This window comes from Coregonus clupeaformis, chromosome 8, assembly GCF_020615455.1.
Source record: "Coregonus clupeaformis isolate EN_2021a chromosome 8, ASM2061545v1, whole genome shotgun sequence".
Taxonomy (NCBI): domain Eukaryota; kingdom Metazoa; phylum Chordata; class Actinopteri; order Salmoniformes; family Salmonidae; genus Coregonus; species Coregonus clupeaformis.
In genome coordinates this window covers 22,184,330-22,207,371 of record NC_059199.1, presented here as the reverse complement: position 1 = coordinate 22,207,371, position 23,042 = coordinate 22,184,330, and the positions used below count along the sequence as shown (strand labels likewise).

At 40.6% G+C, this 23,042-nt stretch overlaps 1 protein-coding gene across 1 annotated transcript in view; it reads right to left on the bottom strand.

Moving 5' to 3' along the window:
• htr2cl1 (5-hydroxytryptamine (serotonin) receptor 2C, G protein-coupled-like 1) overlaps positions 1-22,715 on the bottom strand; it is a 36,621-nt gene extending 13,906 nt beyond the window's left edge. The window contains exons 1-2 of the mRNA XM_041884753.1: positions 22,009-22,715; positions 21,570-21,765 (exon numbers count right to left, since the gene is read on the bottom strand). Coding sequence (XP_041740687.1) covers positions 21,570-21,765; positions 22,009-22,230 — 418 coding nt within the window. The 5' untranslated portion in view covers positions 22,231-22,715. The remainder of the gene's footprint in view (positions 1-21,569; positions 21,766-22,008) is intronic.
• Positions 22,716-23,042: the final 327 nt, after the last annotated feature.

The following is a 23,042-nucleotide window of genomic DNA, read 5'->3' as shown; positions in this document are numbered from 1 at the left end:
CCCGAGAGCTGCCCCTCAACCATCCAAGTTTGGGAAAGATAATTTTCACCATAAAAATGCACCTTTATAATAAAGCATTACATGCATAATCTCATTTGTTGTCACTTTTCAGAATGGTGTTTTCCCGCTAATTGATTGCATTTTGGAACATTTGCACTTATAGGCTACTGCCGTGTGCGCATTGCTGCGCTTATAATGTGAAGAAATAGGCTAATAGTTTATCAACATGTTAAGCTAAACATTCTGATCTGTTGCATCAGCCTCATTGCTATGAAATTGGTTTTTTTATGCGAGTGGTTGGATTAATTTGGGATCTATCACATCCCACAACTGTCCCAGACTATGTTTGGAGTATTTATTTCTCACACAGAAGGACAAGTTGACCAACAGAATAGGTCAACGTTTGTACTATGGGGGATAGCAGATTGACATAGGATAGTGCTTTTGCTGTTCGTAAGGCCTACTCATCTTGTTGGCTGACGAAAAGTAAATGTGGACAGTTCTTCTAACATCTTCAATTTGCCCCTCGGAATTCGATAAGAAGGACGCGCAGTTGAGTCCCCGATGTGTCTGTCTTCACTTGCAGCCTACTTCAGAGCTGAGATAGATGCCTGTAAGAAGAATGTGACGGGCATTGGCTAATAAGAACTGCGATATCTGAGAGAGCCATGTGAGTGAGAGGTGCTTCGGAACAAGCAGCCGTGAGAAAGGATTAAAAATTATTATATTTAGCCGAAGGGCACAACGGTCACTGGCCGCAAAAGGCATGGATTTTTTTAGGGGGCATTACGACCACACTAGGGGAAGAGTGTGCAAAGCTGTCATGAAGGCAAAGGGTGGCTATTTGAAGAATCTCAAATATAAAATATATTTTGATTTGTTTAACACTCTTTTGGTTACTACATGATTCCATATGTGTTATTGCATAGTTTTGATGTCTTCACTATTTCTACATGTAGAAAATAGTAAAAATGAAGACAAACCATTGAATGAGTAGGTGTGTCCAAACTTTTGACTGGTACTGTATATACATATACATACATACATACATACACACATACACACCTACATAAATACATACACATACACATATATACACACATAAATACATACATATACACATTCATATACACATACATCCATACAGTTGAAGTCGGAAGTTTACATACACCTTAGCCAAATACATTTAAACACAGTTTTTCACAATTCCTGACATTTAATCCTAGTAAAGATGCCCTGTCTTAGGTCAGTTAGGATCACCATTTATTTTAAGAATGTGAAATGTCAGAATAATAGTAGAGAGAATTATTTATTTCAGCTTTTATTTATTTCATCACATTCCCAGTTGGTCAGAAGTTTACATACACTCAATTAGTATTTGGTAGCGTTGCCTTTACATAGTTTAACTTGGGTCAAACGTTTTGGGTAGCCTTCCACAAGCTTCCCACAATAAGTTGGGTGAATTATGGCCCATTACTCCTGACAGAGTTTGTGTAACTGAGTCAGGTTTGTTGGCCTCCTTGCTCGCACACGCTTTTTCAGTTCTGCCCACAAATGTTCTATAGGATTGAGGTCAGGGCTTTATGATGGCCACTCCAATACCTTGACTTTGTTGTCCTTCAGCCATTTTGCCACAACTTTGGAAGTATGCTTGGGGTCATTGTCCATTTGGAAGACCCATTTATAATAATAATAATATAATATGCCATTTAGCAGACGCTTTTATCCAAAGCGACTTACAGTCATGCGTGCATACATTTTTGTGTATGGGTGGTCCCGGGGATCGAACCCACTACCTTGGCGTTACAAGCGCTGTGCTCTACCAGCTGAGCTACAGAGGACCATTTGCGACCAAGCTTTAACTTCCTGACTGATGTCTTGAGATGTTGCTTCAATATATCCACATAATTTTCCTTCCTCATGTTACCATCTATTTTGTGAAGTGCACCAGTCCCTCCTGCAGCAAAGCACCCCCACAGCATGATGCTGCCACCCCCCGTGCTTCACGGTTGGGATGGTGTTATTCGGCTTGCAAGCAACCCCCTTTTTCCTCCAAACATAACGATGGTCATTATGGCCAAACAGATCTATTTGTGTTTCATCAGACCAGAGGACATTTCTCAAAAAAGTACGATCTTTGTCCCCATGTGCAGTTGCAAACCGTAGTCTGGCTTTTATGTGGCGGTTTTGGAGCAGTGGCTTCTTCCTTGCGGAGCGGCCTTTCAGGTTATGTTGATATAGGACTTGTTTTACTGTGGATATAGATACTTTTGTACCTGTTTCTTCCAGCATCTTCACAAGGTCCTTTGCTGTTGTTCTGGGATTGATTTGCACTTTTCACACCAAAGTATGTACATCTCTAGGAGACAGAACGCGTCTCCTTCCTGAGCGGTATGACGGCTGCGTGGTCCCATGGTGTTTATACTTGCGTACAGTTGTTTGCACAGATGAACGTGGTACCTTCAGGCGTTTGGAAATTGCTTCCAAGGATGAACCAGACTTGTGGAGGTCTACAATTTCTTTCTGAGGTCTTGGCTGATTTCTTTTGATTTTCCCATGATGTCAAGCAAAGAGGCACTGAGTTTGAAGGTAGGTCTTGAAATACACCCACAGGTAAACCTCCAATGGACTCAAATGATGTCAATTAGCCTATCAGAAGCTTCTAAAGTCATGATATCATTTACTGGAATTTTCCAAGCTGTTTAAAGGCACAGTCAACTTAGTGTATGTAAAATTCTGACCCACTGGAATTGTGATACAGTGAATTATAAGTGAAATAATCTGTCTGTAAACAATTGTTGGAAAAATTACTTGTGTCATGCACAAAGTAGATGTCCTAACCGACTTGCCAAAACGATAGTTTGTTGACAAGAAATTTGTGGAGTGGTTGAAAAACGAGTTTTAATGACTCCAACCTAAGTGTATGTAAACGTCTGACTTCAACTGTACATATAAATACATATACATACATATATATATATATACATTTTATATATATATATATATATATATATATATATATATATATATATATATATCCTTTAAAAATATATATTTTCCTTCATTACTTTCCAACCCCGCCACCCCTAATCGGAGTAAACTGGTCAACAACAACGCTTAGGCATCTACTTCCAGCTTATACATACTATAAACATTTTATGGACACAGTCTACTTTACCATAGTTCTATTTTGTTTGTTTTTACTCATGAACTTCCTCTACCCTCAACCTCTCCGATCATTTTCATGATGTCCATCCGGTTTGCTTCTATATGCCATATCTTTCAAACTGTGCTCTTTTGCTAAAGTTCTTAACCAATAACCTATATACTTATTATGGACACAGTATGTTTTACACTAGTTATCTTGTTGTTATTAGTTGTTATTAGTCCCAACCTTCAGCTCCTTTCAACCCCTCCCATCTATCGCTTAACACCATCCATATTGGATTTCTATTTGACATATATTTTTCAGCTGTGATGTTTCACAAAAGTTCTCATTGTTTCTACAGATTGTAAATTGAAAATAAACATTTTTGCTAAAAGTATTATTATATTATTGATTGATTGACTATGACTTTTCAGATCACCCAGTAGTGCTATCTGCAGGGTTAGCTCCAGGTAAATATTGCAATTCTTCAGCCATTCCTGGACCTGAGACCAAAAACAAGCTACAAATGGAGAGTACCAAAACAAATGATCTAATGATTCTGTCTCTTTGCAGCAAAATCTGCAGAGCTGGGAAGATTGTATCCCCCATATAAATAACATTCTATTGGTAGCAAGAATTTTGTATAAAAGTTTTGAATCCGTCGTCATTTTGCGTATCAGTTCATGTGCCATGTTATAGGTACGTCAAAAATCTCTTCCCAACTATTTTGCAATCTATATGGGACGGCTGTCAATCCATTGACCCTTAAATTAAACTAGTATACTTTTTTATTTATCACAATTATCTTTAACCAATTATGTTCTTTAATGCAGGGCCGACAGACAAGTTCCTTACTTTTTCCCCTTCCACTTTCCTCTTCCATTTTTGCGGTAATGCTGCAATTATTTGGTTGTAATTTTGTGTAGAGCAGACATTTCCATATGTTTTTGTTAGCTGCGTGTGCAACGTAACTCCACCAGTCCTACGTATAATATTTTTTACGAAGATAATAATGTTTTTTTTTATCAATTAGTATATTTTAGTTTAACCACCATATTTGTTGCATTATTTGTTCTGTCGTTTCTGGAGGATTAAATTGAAATTGCAACCAACTTTCCATGACTTGTTTTAGAAATAGCGATATTTGGGAGATTATTTCCTTTTCAAATAACTGAAAGTGAGAGGTTGTAATCTGAATAAAGGGAAAAATAACATTATTGAACATGGGGTGAGACAATTTTACTAATTTGCTAGAAAACCAGTTCAGATTTAAGTATAACTTTTGTATGACTGAAGCTTTTAGTGATATGTCTAATGCTTTAATATGTAATAATTTCTGTCCTCCAAATTCATATTCATTATATAAATAGGCCCGTTTAATTTTGTCTGGCTTGCTGTTCCAAATAAAATTGAATATAATTTTCTTATATAATTTCAAAAACTGTTCGCTAGGCTAGGCTAGACCATAAGCAATAGGTAAACTGGGATAATACTAAAGAGTTAATCAGGGTGATTTTTCCACAAATAGACAGGTATTTACTTTCCCATGGTAGCAAGATCTTATCTATTTTTGCTAACTTTCTATTAAACTTTCTTGGAGTGAGATCATTTAATTATTTTGGGATATGTATACCGAGTATATCCACATCACCATCAGACCATTTTATTGGTAAACTACATGGTAATGTAATATTTTTATTTTTTTATGATCCAATACATAATATAGTACATTTATCATAATTTGGTTGTAATCCAGAGTGGTTCGAAAATGTATCTAGATCCTTTATGAGGCTGTGGAGGGATTCAAGTTGTGGATTTAAAAGAAAACATGAATCATCAGCGTACAATGACACCTTTGTTTTTAAGCCCTGTATTTCTAGTCCCTTGATATTATTGTTGGATCTGATTTTAATAGCTAACATTTTGATGGCCATAATAAATAGATATGCCGATAGTGGACAACCTTGTTTAACTCCTCTTGACAGTTTAAGACTTTCTGAGAAATAGCCATTATTTACTATTTTACACCTAGGATTACTATACTTGATTTTAACCCATTTTATAAGAGATCCTTTAAAATTGAAATGCTCCAGGCACTTATATATAAACTCCAGTCATATTTTATCAAAAACCTTTTCAAAGTGAGCTATGAATAGCAGGCCTGGTTTCCCAGATTTTTCATAGTGTTCTATTGTTTCCAGTACTTGCCTTATATTATCTCCAATGTATCGTCCATGAAAAAAACCTGTCTGATTAGAATTAATAATGTCAGACAATACCTTTTTAATTCTATGCGCTATACATTTTGCTAGAATTTTTGCATCACAACATTGAAGTGTAAGGGGCCTCCAATTTTTTTTATGGACTGGATCTTTATATTTCCCACTTGTATCCTGTTTCAGTAATAATGAAATCAGACCTTCTTCTTGAGTGTCTGATAATCTACCATTTACATAGGAGTGGTTAAAACATGCTAATAACGGTCCTCTGAGTATATGAAAAAAGGTTTGGTATACCTCAACTGGTATGCCATCCAACCCTGGAGTTTTCCCGGACTTAAAGTCTTTAATTGCATCCAGAAGTTCCTCCTCTGTAATTTCACCTTTCTGTATGGCTGTTAATTTTACATTATCAATAGAAAAAACATCTCCACAATTAGCTTCAGTTAGAGGAGATGGAGGCGACTGAAACGAAAACATATGCTTAAAGTACTTTGTTTCCTCCTTCAAAAAATCATTTGGTGAATCATGGGTGACTCCGTCATTTGTAACCAATTTCAGTAAATTATTTTTGGTAGTATTCCTATGCTGAAGATTAAAATATAATTTGGTGCATTTTTCCCCATATTCCATCCAGTTTACTTTATTTTTATAATATCTTACACTTGATCTTTCTTGAATGAGTTCCTCCATTTATTCCTGTTTTTCTGAGCCTCTATGTTACAGTTTTGTAAGTTGAAGTCAGAAGTTTACATACACTTAGGTTGGCATCAATAAAAACGTTTTTCAACCACTCCACAAATTTATTGTTAACAAACTAGTTTTTGCAAGTCGATTAGGACATCTACTTTGTGCATGACACAAGTAATTTTTCCAACAATTGTTTACAGACATATTATTTCACTAATAATTCACTGTATCACAATTCCAGTGGGTCAGAAGTTTACATACACTAAGTTGACTGTGCCTTTAAACAGCTTGGAAAATTCCAGAAAATGATGTCATGGCTTTAGAAGCTTCTGAAAGGCTAATTGACATGATTTGAGTCAATTGTAGGTGTACCTGTGGATAAATCAATTTCAAGGCCTACCATCAAACTCAGTGCCTCTTTGCTTGACATCAGGGGGAAATCAAAATAAATCAGCCAAGACCTCAGAAAAAAATTGTAGACCTCCATAAGTCTGGTTCATCCTTGGAAGCAATTTCCAAACGCCTGAAGGTACCACGTTCATCTGTACAAACAACTGTACGCAAGTATAAACACCATGGGACCACGCAGCCGTCATACCGCTCAGGAAGGAGACGCCTTCTGTCTCCTAGAGATTAACGTACTTTGGTGCGAAAAGTGCAAATCAATCCCAGAACAACAGCAAAGGACCTTGTGAAGATGCTGGAGGAAACAAGTACAAAAGTATCTATATCCACAGTAAAACGAGTCCTGTATCGACATAACCTGAAAGGCTGATCAGCAAGGAAGAAGCCACTGCTCCAAAAACGCCATAAAAAAGCCAGACTACAGTTTGCAACTGCACATGGGGACAAAGATCGTACTTTTTGGAGAAATGTCCTCTGGTCTGATGAAACAAAAATATAACTGTTTGGCCATAATGACCATCGTTATGTTTGGAGGCAAAAGTGGGTAACTTGCAAGCCGAAGAACACCATCCCAACTCTGAAGCACCGGGGTGGCAGCATCATGCTGTGGGGGTGCCTTGCTGCAGGAGGGACTGGTGCACTTCACAAAATAGATGGCATCATGAGGAAGGAAAATTATGTGGATAAATTGAAGCAAAATCTTAAGACATAAGTCAGGAAGTTAAAGCTTGGTCGCAAATAGGTCTTCAAAATGGACAATGACCCCAAGCATACTTCCAAAGTTGTGGCAAAATGGCTTAAGGACAACAAATTCAAGGTATTGGAGTAGCCATCACAAAGCCCTGACCTCAATCCTATAGAAAATGTGTGAGCAGAACTGAAAAAGTGTGTGCGAGCAAGGAGGCCTACAAACCTGACTCAGTTACACCAGCTCTGTCAGGAGGAATGGACCAAAATTCACCCAACTTATTGTAGGAAGCTTGTGGAAGGCTACCCGAAACGTTTGACTCAAAGTAAACAATTTTTATGCAATGCTACCAAATTGAGTGTATGTAAACTTCTGACCCACTGGGAATGTGATGAAATAAATAAAAGCTGAAATAAATCATTCTCTCTACTATTATTCTGACATTTCACATTCTTAAAATAAAGTGGTGATCCTAACTGACCTAAGACAGGGAATGTTTACTAGGATTAAATGTCAGGAATTGTGAAAAACTGAGTTTAAATGTATTTGGCTAAGATGTATGTAAACTTCCGACTTCAACTGTTTCTATCTGTTCTGCTAGACCTTCTATTTCCTTTGTTAGTATGGACTCTTTTGACTTAAATTGCTTTTGTTTTTGAGATGAGTACTGAATTGCATTGTCTCTAAAGGCACATTTAAAAGTGTCCCATACAATAAGGGGATTTACTGTACCTATGTTATGTCTGAAAAATTCAGTTATAAACTCCTCTGTCCTAGTTAAAAACAAGTTATCATCCAATAGGCTTTGATAAAATTTCCAATATCCTCGCCCACGTGGAAATTCAGTAAGAGTAATGTATATGCCAATTATATGATGATCCGACCGCATTGTGTCCCCTATCAACACTTTTTCAACTTTTGGTGCCAACGAGAATGACATAAGAAAGAAGTCAAGTCCTTTTTCTTTGTTAACTGCTCAACACAGAATAACGGCATGTGCGCACTCCCTCAGAAATTGTTTGGAGAAAACATCATTTCTATTTAATTCAGCTATGTTCAATTGTATTCTTCATAATATAAAATAATATAAAATAATGCCACGGAATTCTAAACAAATCTAGTCTGCTAAATGAACTAGTGTAGCCCACAGCCATATGGCATAGCCAGATCAGGGCCTAACATAAGGAAAACTCAGAGTATACTATTCTGTTCTTCTGAAACATACAACATTTTCTTCATATTATGTTTCTTTAGACCTGTCTAAAATAAATCATGGATTTATTGTGATGGTGTAGGCTAAATGTGTTTATGTTAATTAACGGTCAATTAACGTGAGACAGGCAGTTAATTGCTTGACAATCATGGCTGACAAAATGTAATGACCGCCACAGCCCTAGTTGTATCACAGTCTGGTAGGCAACTGCTCCGCCCTCGACCGGAAGGCCCTCCAGAGGGTGGTGAGGACGGCCCAATACATCACTAGGGGTGAGCTCCCAGCAGTCCAGGATGTACATGCCAGGCGGTGTCTGAGAAAGGGCCGAAACATTTCCAAAGACTCCAGCCACCCGAGACATGAACTGTTCTCCATGCTCTCGTCCGGCAGACGGTACCGGTGCATCAAGGCTCAGACCAATAGACCCCTAAACAGCTTCTATCCCCTGGCCATAAGACTGTTAAATGGCTAACTACTACTGCTCCCGCTCCACACTGTTAAAATTATTATTGAATAGATTTATTATTACCACTACGCTGCTGTTCATTGATTGATTATTGATTGTCATTACCATTGATATATATCTATTTATCCTGCTACTGGTCACTATTACTCCTGTATTAGCATCTATCTAGCCATCTATCCATCTAATCCATCCATCCATCCATCCATCCATCCATCCATCCATCCATCCATCCATCCATCCTGGTACTGGTCACTATTACTCCTGTTTACATGTATACTGTATATTACCACTAGTATATTACCACAAGTATTTATATATTCACTTTTCAGCCCTGTTTACATGTATATCCACCTATCACGCCTACAGTGATATCTCGTCATCTCTCTGATAAGCAGAATAATATTAGCAGCACAAATGCGCAGCGCAGTTCTGTTCAGCAGTGGGAAGGACATGCCACACCTGGCACACACAGCCTGCATCAGTTGGTGAGCTGCGGGAGAGCAATCGATGAGTGTGGGCAGACTGGCTCTGCACCAGCTCCGCCTCCACCTCCGATTATATCTCCGACTCTCTTCCTTCCCTGTAGCTAACCAGTCACCACCAGCCTTCTAGTTATATACCCTTTGCCTGGTTAAGAAACACATGCTGCTTTAAAAACAATAGCAGCATTGAGATTAATGGTAAAACGACAGTGTAGCTATGTTTTCCTCTCCCTTGAGTATAGAAAAGTAAGCTGTCTTTGAATTTGTAGCCAACGTAGCCAAGTCTCCCTCTTTTCCTCAGAGAAAACGGCTTGATTCAAGCCCTTTCAAAAGATAGGAACTCAAGTCATTTTGTTCGCCCGACCTAGAATACCTCACAATCAAATGCCGACCGTATTATCTCCCAAGATAATTTTCTTCGGTTATCGTCACGGCCGTGTATATCCACCCTCAAGCCGATACCACGATGACCCTCAAAGAACTTCACTGGACTTTATGCAAACTGGAAACCACATATCCTGAGGCTGCATTTATTGTAGCCCGGGGATTTTAACAAAGCAAATTTGAAGACTAGGCTGCCGAAGTTCTATCAACATATCAACTGTTGTACTTGGGCTGCTAAAATCCTCGACCATTGCTATTCGAACTTCCGGGATGGTTATAAGGCCCTCCCCCGCCCTCCTTTCAGCAAATCTGACCTCGACTCCATTTTGCTCCTCCCTTCCTATAGGCAGAAACTCAAACAGGAAGTACCCGTGGTAAGGACTATTCAACGCTGGTCTGGCCAATCGGAATCCACGCTTCAAGATTGTTTTGATCACGCGGACTGGGATTTGTTCCGGGTAGCTTGCAAAAATAATTTAGACGAATATACTGAAACGGTGACTGAGTTTATCAGGAGGTGTATAGGTGATGTTGTGCCCACTGTGACTATTAAAACCTACCCTAACCAGAAACTGTGGATAGATGGAAACGGTGACTGAGTTTTTCAGGAGGTGTATAGGTGATGTTGTGCCCACTGTGACTATTAAAACCTACCCTAACCAGAAACTGTGGATAGATGGCAGCATTCGCGCAAAACTGAAAGAGCGAACCACCGTATTTAACCATGGCAAGGTGACTGGGAATATGGCAGAATACGAACAGTGTAGCTACTCACTCCACAAGGCAATTAAACTGGCAAAACATCAGTATAGAGACAAAGTGGAGTCGCAATTCAATGGCTCAGACACGAGACGTATGTGGCAGGGTCTACGGACTACAAGCTTCAAGTTCCTTGGTGTACACATCACTGACAAACTGAAATGGTCCACCCACGCAGACAGTGTGGTGAAGAAGGCGCAACAGAGCCTCTTCAACCTCAGGAGGCTGAAGAAATTTGGCTTGGCACCTAAAACCCTCACAAACCTTTACAGATTCACAATTGAGAGTATCCTGTCGGGCTGTATCACCGCCTGGTACGGCAACTGCACCGCCCGCAACTACAGGGCTCTCCAGAGGATGGTGCGGTCTGCTGAATGCATTACCGGGGCAAATTACCCGCCCTCCAGGACACCTACAGCACCCGATGTCACATGAAGGCCAAAAAGATGATCAAGGACATCAACCACCCAAGCCACTGCCTGTTCACCCCGCTATCATCCAGAAGGCGAGGTCAGTACAGGTGTATCAAAGCTGGGACCGAGAGAATGAAAAACATATTCTATCTCAAGGCCATCAGACTGCTAAATAGCCATCACTAGCACATTAGAGGCTGCTGCTGCCTATTGAAATCACTGGCCACTTTAAGAAATGGAACACTAGTCACTTTAACAATGTTTACATATCTTGCACTACTCATCTCATATGTATATACTGTATTCTATTCTATAATATTCTACTGTATCTTAGTCCATGCCGCTCTGTCATTGCTTGTCCATATACGTACAGTGGGGGAAAAAAGTATTTAGTCAGCCACCAATTGTGCAAGTTCTCCCACTTAAAAAGATGAGAGGCCTGTAATTTTCATCATAGGTACACGTCAACTATGACAGACAAAATGAGAATTATTTTTCCAAAAAATCACATTGTAGGATGTTTAATAATAATAATAATATGCCATTTAGCAGACGCTTTTATCCAAAGCGACTTACAGTCATGCGTGCATAAATTTTTGTGTATGGGTGGTCCCGGGGATCGAACCCACTACCTTGGCGTTACAAGCGCCGTGCTCTACCAGCTGAGCTACAGAGGAATTTATTTGCAAATTATGGTGGAAAATAAGTATTTGGTCAATAACAAAAGTTTCTCAATACTTTGTTATATACCCTTTGTTGGCAATGACACAGGTCAAACGTTTTCTGTAAGTCTTCACAAGGTTTTCACACACTGTTGTTGATATTTTGGCCCATTCCTCCATGCAGATCTCCTCTAGAGCAGTGATGTTTTGGGGCTGTCGCTGGGCAACACAGACTTTCAACTCCCTCCAAAGATTTTCTATGGGGTTGAGATCTGGAGACTGGCTAGGCCACTCCAGGACCTTGAAATGCTTCTTACGAAGCCACTCCTTCGTTGCCCGGGCAGTGTGTTTGGGATCATTGTCATGCTGAAAGACCCAGCCACGTTTCATCTTCAATGCCCTTGCTGATGGAAGGAGGTTTTCACTCAAAATCTCACGATACATGGCCCCATTCATTCTTTCCTTTACACGGATCAGTCGTCCTGGTCCCTTTGCAGAAAAACAGCCCCAAAGCATGATGTTTCCACCCCCATGCTTCACAGTAGGTATGGTGTTCTTTGGATGCAACTCAGCATTCTTTGTCCTCCAAACACGATGAGTTGAGTTTTTACCCAAAAGTTCTATTTTGGTTTCATCTGACCATATGACATTCTCCCAATCCTCTTCTGGATCATCCAAATGCACTCTAGCAAACTTCAGACGGGCCTGGACATGTACTGGCTTAAGCAGGGGGACACGTCTGGCACTGCAGGATTTGAGTCCCTGGCGGCGTAGTGTGTTACTGATGGTAGGCTTTGTTACTTTGGTCCCAGCTCTCTGCAGGTCATTCACTAGGTCCCCCCGTGTGGTTCTGGGATTTTTGCTCACCGTTCTTGTGATCATTTTGACCCCACGGGGTGAGATCTTGCGTGGAGCCCCAGATCGAGGGAGATTATCAGTGGTCTTGTATGTCTTCCATTTCCTAATAATTGCTCCCACAGTTGATTTCTTCAAACCAAGCTGCTTACCTATTGCAGATTCAGTCTTCCCAGCCTGGTGCAGGTCTACAATTTTGTTTCTGGTGTCCTTTGACAGCTCTTTGGTCTTGGCCATAGTGGAGTTTGGAGTGTGACTGTTTGAGGTTGTGGACAGGTGTCTTTTATACTGATAACAAGTTCAAACAGGTGCCATTAATACAGGTAACGAGTGGAGGACAGAGGAGCCTCTTAAAGAAGAAGTCTGTGAGAGCCAGAAATCTTGCTTGTTTGTAGGTGACCAAATACTTATTTTCCACCATAATTTGCAAATAAATTCATAAAAAATCCTACAATGTGATTTTCTGGAAAACAAAATCTCAATTTGTCTGTCATAATTGACGTGTACCTATGATGAAAATTACAGGCCTCTCTCATCTTTTTAAGTGGGAGAACTTGCACAATTGGTGGCTGACTAAATACTTTTTTCCCCCACTGTAAATGTTGTGAAATTGTTAGACATTACTTGTTAGATATTACTGCACTGTCGGAGCTAGAAGTACAAGCATTTCGCTACACCCGCAATAACATCTGCTAAACACGTGTATGTGACAAATAAAATTTGATTTGATTTGATTTGAAGACCATTTAATATGGATGATGGTATAACACACATCTGCCTGAGTCATCGTGTGTGTATGCGTGTGTGTGTGAGATAGAGAGAGAGAGAGAGCGAGAGAGAGAGAGAGAGAGAGAGAGAGAGAGCGAGAGAGAGAGAGAGAGAGAGAGTTTGTGTGCGTGTGTGTCACAGCGGAGTGTGTGTGTGTTACCATGCTGTGTGTGTGCGTTTGGAGGAATGTGGATAAAGGTCCGAATCTGTTGTCAAATTGGTAAAACCATGAGATCTTGTTGATGCAATGAGTGTGTGCTACGATACTGTGAGCCTATGTTGTGTGTGTGTGAATCAATGCAGGTAAATGCCAGGCCTGACTGAAAAGATGTCAGTGATATTAATGAACACAGAGAATAATCAACAGGAGTGGTGAGCAAACAGTACACAGACTATTTACACAGACTGCAGAGCATAGAATTAGGAATTAGAATACTAGAATGGACATGAACCGTCTTATAATGCTACTGTATAAAAGGTTAGCCGTTTTGACGCATCAGCTGAGACTGCACCAATCACGCTTGCCTTATTTGGCGGTCTATTTAAGCTGATCGGTTCTGCTCACACATGGAGCTTGCTGCTACTGCTAATATGTGTGTGCTTCTTTTGCTGCATTGACGCTGCTGCTGTAACTAGCTGTACTCGCAATGCTGCTGTTTTCTGATATGACATTTTCTTTGTGAATGCTCGCTAGCTGAGTTTGGACCTCGCCCGTGTCGTTCAATATGCTCATGTTGCAATGTTTGGCTGCTGCGGGGATGTTGTTGATTGTGAGGATCAACCATGTTGCTGCTCTACTGTTGTCAGTCAATAGCCTGCTACAACTAGATAGCTAAGTAGAATAAGCTTCGGTTAGCTATACGGGCATATGCGTCGATATAAAATTAGTGAGTAGCAATGTTTTCTGATCATTAGAAGAAGATGGTGCTTATCACAGTGATTCTATAGTATTTCGGACTCTATGCGACCATTAATTTGTTTAGTGCAGAATAGTAGCTATCACTGTGTGTCGCGACCTATAGTCATCTCGGTCACATTAGTTAGTTGACTTGGGCGGCAGTCACACTTTAATTTCTGACTATGGTTATTCTTTTTTGGAACCCTATTCCCTTACACAGTTTAAACTAGAAATGCATTCAACTTAACTTGCAGACTGGTTTGGATTAGTGTGCTTGTATAGCTACACTTTTGCTAGGGTGTTAGGGGTCAAAATAAAACTTTGGTTCTGGTGTTACACTTTATTTCATGAGGATAGGACTTAGCTGAGATATCTTATTTTCAAGTGATCGGAAAAGGTAAAAAAGGCACCAAATCACTTGTCTGGTTTTGGCCAATATATTAAGATAGAGTGGTCATATAGTTATGACATTTTCAGGGCTGGTGTGGAACACAGAGAGGACTCAAGTAGAATGAAATTAATATACAATATTATGTAGATTATGCACATAATATGTAAATTAGAGCAGTACGGAATACATAATTACAGTAACTTAAACCCATCATTTAAGGTAGGGTGATGTTATTAACAAATATTCATGTTTTATGCAAAACTGAGAGTTTGTAACAATTTGAAACAATTGATGAAATTAGAAAACAACTTTTTATACTACTTTATGCAAATTTAATACATAATAATATGCAAATTAGTCTGTGCAGAATACAAAAATACAGCATGTTAAACCAATTAATTTAGCATGTTAAACCAATTAATTTATGGTCAAGTGGTCATATTGTTAACATATATTGATGTTTTATGCAGTTCTAGGAGCTGCACACACACACACACACACACACACACACACACACACACACACACACACACACCAGGGCTGGTAAGAGTGATTGGGATTACATGATCATGAACAAAAAGCAGGGTTACTAACTGATTAGGCCTAGTGTGCCAAATAATATGCCCAACCCTGTGCCCGTGCCACCTGCATGCTCACACACACACACACACACACACACACACACACACACACACACACACACACACACACACACAGCACCCCCACCAACACACACACATACACACACACACCACACGACACACATACAATAGGTATACCAAACATTAGGAACACCTTCCTAATATTGAGTTGCACCCCCCTCTTTTGCCCTCAGAACAGCCTCAATTCGTCTGGGCATGTACTCTACAAGGTGTCGAAAGCGTTCCACAGGGATGCTGCTTTTAGTGTCCGTGTGTCCTTGTGTGTTTTTATTGTGTATTTATTGTGATGCATGTATTGGCTGGTGCATTTCCCCTTTGGGGGATTAATAAGTACTATCTTATCTTAGCCTACTAATGCATTATCAGGTTCCATAGCTGTCTTTTACATTAAGTGGTCACTTTCTCCGGTTTCTCCCCAGCTAGTTATTTAATAGTGGTGGGATTACTGTTCTTGGTTTATCCCAGATTGCCCGTTACAGGATAAAACATGCATTTTTACAGTTATCTATGAATGAGTTCTGTCCTCTTTCATTCTAGCTGTAGCATAAGTTAAGGTTAGGCAATATCTTAAGAGCATACTATGCTTTCGGATAGTAGTAATGAAGTTTATGTGCGTTCATGTATGCTTGTACATAGTGCGTATGCAAGGCATCTTATACCCTGATGAAGCTCACTCTGCTACAGTCATTTTATCTGAGCGTGACTCATATCTTCCACCATCGTGCTTTGGTCCAAATGCTGTCCAGCAGTCGAGCAGCCCGATATCTTTTTCTACTCGGATGGCGTTCGTCGTCGGCTAAACATTACTGGTTCTTTCCATTACTAAGTACATTTTAAATTGATACTACTACCTAACCCTAGCCTTAACCTTTATTCCTCAGATTTAAAGTTATCACCTTGGACCTTAATCAAATAAAATCAAATTGCATTGGTTTCATACACATATTTAGCAGATGTTATTGCCGGTTTAGCGAAATGCTTGTGTTCCTAGCTCCAACAGTGCAGTAATATCTAACAGTACACAACAATACACCCAAATCTAAAAGGTAAAAGAATGTAATTAAGATATATATAAATATTCGGATGAGCAATATATATACAGTATGTCATGGCTGAGCTGTGCCGCTCTGCAGCAGTCTACTGTATGGTCTTCTCTCTGTACAATGTCTTCTGTTATACTGTATGACCATGTATGCCTTTTCCAATTTTAGTCAGGCAAATGCAGCCTTTCTTATCATAGTACGAAATTAGGAATTCAGTTCATATTGGGCGTCAGGACCCTTGGACATGCAGACTGCTCAGGAATCAATCTGTCCGCCTATTCTTCATGGCCTACAGAGAAGCAACCAACGTGCATATCAAAGAGTATCTCTCCTCTCTTAGTAGCACAAGTTTGAGTTCACGTTAAGGCAACAGTGTTGGGTTTACATTACGCTTTTCCAGAGGCGCTCCGTATGATGGCTTTAATGGGTTTTTCAGCCTGAAATATACTAAATGTTTCTTCCCTTTAATCTCGCATGATCTCTTAAATTCTGTTTGCATTATGCACACTCACATGCTAACCAGACTCTCATACAACCCTAGATTAAAGAATTAGCATGGAACATCAGTCGTCATCACCAGAACTAACACTGCTGTGTCCTCTCTTTAATGTTATACTTACCTGCATGCTGAGCACGGGCGGCACCTAGCGAACCTCTGTTCAACATTAATGCTAGCAACAAATGACAAGATACTGGAACTCATCATGGCTCTGGTTCCTTCATCAGCGCTGTGGGCTAGCTCTGAGCTATTGGATGCCCAATTCTGCATCAGCGCCGCTACCGCTTCTCAATCAGTCTCGGCCTCACTCTCAAGATCATGAGCCCATGATTCTCTGCTGCTACGATGTTGCATTTGATTGATTCTGAGATTGTGGAGCCTACATGAGTTCTTACAGTATTGCTATAGGATGATGATTGTGTCAGCCCTGTGCTCCAGTAGCTATGTAGAATATCCTCATATACCAAGATTACAGCTCATCCTGCCTCAGCAAAGCCACCTGGCGGTGCATCTTATTGTAGGCGGTTGGCTAGGTCATGGCAGGTGGGTTCATCCTATTTATGATTGCCTAATTAAGATAGGTCAACATTTCCCATGTACCAAGATGACAGCTCATCTTGCCTCATCGAATGTACTCGGCAGTGCGTCATATGAGAAATAGACATAGTGCTGCATTAGATCATGCTACACAGTAATTATTCACACATTTACATTTTACATTTACATTTTTAGTCATTTAGCAGACGCTCTTATCCAGAGCGACTTACAGTTAGTGAGTGCATACATATTTATTTATTTTTTCATACTGGCCCCCCGCAGTAATCGAACCCACAACCCTGGCGTTGCAAACGCCATGCTCTACCAACATCCCTGCCTGCCATTCCCTCCCCTACCCTGGGCCAATTGTGTGCCGCCCCATGGGTCTCCCGGTCACGGCCGGCTACGACAGAGCCTGGATTCGAACCAGTTGTCCATCCAGTCATAGGATTAGGATCAGAGAATGAACCTAGTGTGTTGTATTGGGGTTGTGCTGCAGAGCATTATGCAGGGGTTCTATGTGTTGAGAAGCTTGGTGAGTTGGTAACATTATTGGATAGAGAATGAGAGTGAAAAGTGATATTTTAGCATTTTTTGGATATTAGTTTCTTCAAATTACAGGAGACGGAGGAGGTAGATTATACATAGTTTTCTTGGTTTTAGAACTTTATTTTTGTGTCCAGTTAGTGCAATTTATTTCAATTTTCCTTGCTAACTTCAGTAGCAAGTAGCAGTAGCTAGCTAGCTAGCTAGCTACTAGTGCGAGCATTAAGTTTTCGCCGCCAGAATGGCAGAATGGCCAAACCCTACCTCTTTAAGGAATACCTGGAATAGTATAACAGTAATCCTTTCACTTTCACTTACTTAGCTAGCTTCAAATGCAGCTAGCTAGTTTAGCCTACTCAAACACCAAGCTCAAACAGAGAGGGATGCTATTTTAGCTAGCTGGCTATGGCTATCTAACACTAGAACTCTTCCAAGTCAAGCTAAGCTTTTGGTTTTATAAATGTATAGCCACCAGGGCCTGCCGGTGTAACTGCTTGCTGCACTTCATGATTGTAGCAGGTTTACTAAATTGTTAGTTCTAGTAGCTATGACATGACGTAGGCTGTGTGTAGCAGGTCATGAAATTAAGGTTTGGCTTGGAAAGTTTTTTTCACCTGGTGACAGACATTTAGAAATTTTTGTCATTTAGCAGACGCTCTTATCCAGAGCGACTTACAGTTAGTGAGTGCATACATTTTCATACTGGCCCCCCGTGGGAATTGAACCCACAACCCTGGCATTGCAAACGCCATGCTCTACCAACTGAGCTACACAGGGACATCTGATGAACTGAAATCCACAAGCAAAGGAAAAAGGTGAGAGGAGGAGAGCACGTAGATAGATGCCAGAAGGAATGATATACAGTATACAACGAGCTGTTATGTGACTGCTATTAAAGTCAACTGTGTTTGCTTGTGATCAGGGGTGTATTCATTGCGCCGATTCTGTTGAAAAATGTTTCTTGAACTGAAGCAAACAGTATGAAAACGGGGATAAACATCCCTGAATTTGTCCAATAGATACTCCTGTTTGCAACTGTTGGACTAATGATTACACCCTAGATCAGCTAGATTCAGGCAAGAGTGTGCGAAGCAGTATTGAATGTGTCACTGTCTGTCACCTTGATTACTCAAAATTCTCTCGACCTGTGCACCTACGTTGTAAACTTTAATTCATAGGCTAGGTTGTAGCAACCTCATGGTGGGTACAGGGAAAAATTTTGTATCACATAGTAGCCTAAATCTATCGGTGTTACATTAAGCTGGGTGAATGGAATATGAATGACAGTCATCCAATATGCTGTAATAGAAATAAGGCCATGTTCATTAAAAAAAGTTATCATCCTCCCTCACCTTAAAAGGCACCGACCCCCACTGGAGCATATAAATGCCCACATCAGCTTCAAGCTTCTGGGGAAAAGCCGCATTGATCATGTAATAGCTGAAGGTCTGCATATTCAAACTGCACAACACAACGAGAAAGTAATAAGCAGGGATGTTCTCAAACGGCTTATTGACGCCACTGCATGTTGAGGTATGCAAGAATTGGCTTTCAGAGGACACGACGGGAGGGAAAGTTCCGCTAAGAAGGGCAACTACAAGGAACTTGCAGAGGTAATTGCACGTTACGATGCTTTACTTGCTGAACATATGGAACTTTCGACTGTCTTTTCTGGGATGTCGAAATTAATTCAGAATGATTTGATAGCTTCCATCGTATCATCCATTAAAAGTTAGATTAAAGAGAGAGGTTGACACAGGGCACATAATCACTCCGGACAGACACCATCAAAAACGGATTACATAAATGTTGCAGCAGCCTAGGCTACACCTAAACATTAGAGATCGGACATGCTGTATGGGATGAAAACAAGACAATTTTTCAGTCTGATCAACTTTAGGCTACTAATAATAGCAGCTGCATACAGCCTATGTGCCCTGTCCATCTGGTCATGGTAAACAAATTGGTAAAGTTATGTATTTATAGTCCATTTGTGTGTCAGGAGAAAATGTGAATGTGATCAAATTTGGTTTATATTCAAACTTGGGCTGGCTAGGCTGCCTATACTTTTTCAATCCAAAATTATTAACTGGAATTAATCAATCAACAAAATAGTGATGACAGATTTGAGTTAATGTTTTATTAGGCCTACAGTTGTATATGCCTGCATGATGCAAATATGCATAAAGCAAGCTCAGCCCTGTGAGTTATATTGTCTATCAGTTGTTGTCTCTGTGTCTGGGTAGAGGAAATACCCCTCTTAATCTAGTCTAAATATAATTCATATGAACAAGTATAAGGTTGCTGCAGTTTGACAGGGTTTTCATTCGCCCCAGGGCTAGGAGTTTTTGTCAGGAGTTTTTTTTAAACCATGTGACCTGATTAGGAAAAACTGGTCCCATCATAGCCCATATAAAACCTTTTTACAACTGATTAATCACTGTCATACCTTATAGGGTCCAGAGTTTTCCTGGTTAGGTTAACAGATAAGGAAAAACTCTAGGCCCCAGGGGGGAAAAAATGCCCCACCACTCTGCTTGCAGTTGTCAGTTATTGTCAGGTATGTGGATGCTGCTTTTGCAACAGCTAATGGGGATCCTAATAAAATACCAAATACCAATGATCAGGGCTTTATTCAGGAACGTTTCTTGGGCTACTTTGATGTGTCAAGTGGGCGAGATGCTGCAGTCTGTGTTTGACTTTGTGAATTCTGAGATGTCTGAGTTTAACTTAATGGAGAAACACGTTGCTCAAACCTACGATGACGCAGCTTTAATGGAATGTATCTGCTATTTGTATTTACAGCTAGGTCCCCTCCTGTTCCCTAATTTAGAGGTGATGACCACTCCACTTTAGCCACGTCTCAAGTGCCCGCTCACTAGTTAATGTGCCTGCTCATCCACTGTTTCCTCTCCAAGCACTTTGAGCACCCCTATCAATTTTCTCTCATTACTGTATGTAGAGTCAATCCCACACACACACACACACACCCACAAACACAATCACATTATTACACATAAATGATTTTACTCCTTCCTTGGACTAACTCATTCTTAGCTCCTTTGTCTAACTATGTAGTGTATTGTGTTATAATTTTTTGTCTTCCCAGTCAAATCCTGTCCTGCCCTGAGTGGAAGAGTTGAGCCCTTTACCAACACCATCCATCCATGATGAGCCTGTCCTGGACTGAAGCCTATGAACACCTCAACCCCTGTCCTGCACTGAAGTTAAGCCTCTGAACACCTCAACTCATACCCTCATTCAATTACTGCTGTGATCCCTTCCCAACACTGTGTAAGTAGCCCTCTCATTCCCATTCCCCATAATATTGTACTATACATGTCTTTATTAAATGCTTTAGGTTAAAATAATTAGTCTTTGACGATTTTCGAAACACGCTTTGTCTTCTCCGTGCGTTCTGCGCCTATTCTGTGGTTCTCTCATCCTCCTACATTTTTCAAGTTACCAGCCTCCACTGTTAACTAAGATACACTATTATGCTCTAAGACAGAGATTCAGTTTACACATACCACTAACACAGCCCACTAACGGTTCTCAATGCACTCATAGTCTCACAGAGAAAGAGACAGAGATAGAGACACATACAGATAGAGACAGAGAGAGAGACAGATGCAGAGACCGTTTACACAGACCACATAGCACTAACCATCCTAGATACACACTAACCACTAAAAATACACTCCCTGTCAAAGACAGACTGAGACCACAGAGCCAACCGCAAGACAGTTTACACATACCACATGGCATGACCAGTATCCCCACCAGCATGTTGGCCATGCATGGCCAGGGGGAGTTATGCACAGTGTGTTGTTCTACTCACCATATAGTATGTTAATGAGGGATATAGGCATCACTAGTATCCCCACCAGCATGTCGGCCACGGCCAGAGACCTCAGGAAGAAGTTGGTGGCGTTCTGAAGCTTCTTCTCCAATGAGACAGCTAGGATGACCAGGATGTTTCCACACACCGTCAGCACGATGATGACCAGGATGAGGAGCGCCGGCCAGTTCTTCTCCTTCAAATACAACCAAACTTTAGTTGTATAGCACCATAGAAATCGAATGACTAGAACAGCCATAGAACATCTGAACCTCACACCATGGCAAATGACTGGTAAACTCATGGTACACTGAAAATGGCTAACCTTATATTGTAGTGATTGTTTTTCTATATGCTTCTATTGCACATTTCGTAGCAACAGCAATTCAATCCATAAAAATTTACAAAATAATAATAGAGATAAACAAAACACACTGACCTTCATGGTCGGTGCTCGCATCACCGCCTCTGCCTGCGACGATCCCAACGACAGGTTACCGTCTACTCCCCCAGCCCCGACCCCCCAGGGTAGACTCTGGTTGAGTCCAAGGTAGGTGGAATTGTTCCCTCCTGGCAAGACCATCCAGCCCCCTACCTCCAGAGAGGCCGTGGTGGAAGATCCGAACCCCCCCAGTATTGCTACCCCTCCTGGACTTCCCATCCTGGGAGGGTCTCCTGGGGCCTGGAGGTCCTGGCTGGATCAGCACTACTCCCCTGTCACCACTAGAGGGGGGCAGTGGACCAATCCGGAGGACCATGCGACATCAGCAGACTTGGGATTGATTTGGTTGGGGGTAAAAATGTGTTGTCTTGTAATGGGTAGTCCAAGTTTAGGTCCACTTAGAAAGTCTAGAGACTTGGGGTTGGTTTAGTCCGGGTTCCGGGTGAAAATAGTGTTAGAGTGGGATCTAGTTACTGTTTAGTTATGTTCACAAAATGGATAGTCAAGGCTCCAGGTTTAGGTCCACTTGAAAGTAAAGGAAGAGTTGTGTTTGGTGGTTGTGTTTCCTCTTATACAGTGGAGAAGGAGAACATCCCAGGATAAGCTCTTCTTCAGAAGTCCCATGTGAAGGACAAGCTGAGCTGGTCAGTGTTGCCCATTGTTTCATGTTTTTGGTAACTTTCCCCTTTAGAGTAGAAGATCCAATTTTTCTATGTTTAGAAGCTCTAGAGAAAGGGAATACAAAAACATTGAGTTTTACTCTCTCTATTTCAATCTCTCACTGTGTGTACATGAGTGTGTGCACAGATCTATGTGTACAGTGCCTTGCAAAAGTATTCATCCCCCTTGGCGTTTTTCCTATTTTGCTGCATTACAACCTGTAATTTAAATGGATTTTTATTTGGATTTCATGTAATGGACATACACAAAATAGTCCAAATTGGTGAAGTGAAATTTTAAAAATACCATATTTAAAAACTATATTTTTAAAAGAATAACGGAAAAGTGGTGCGTATTCACCCCATTTGCTA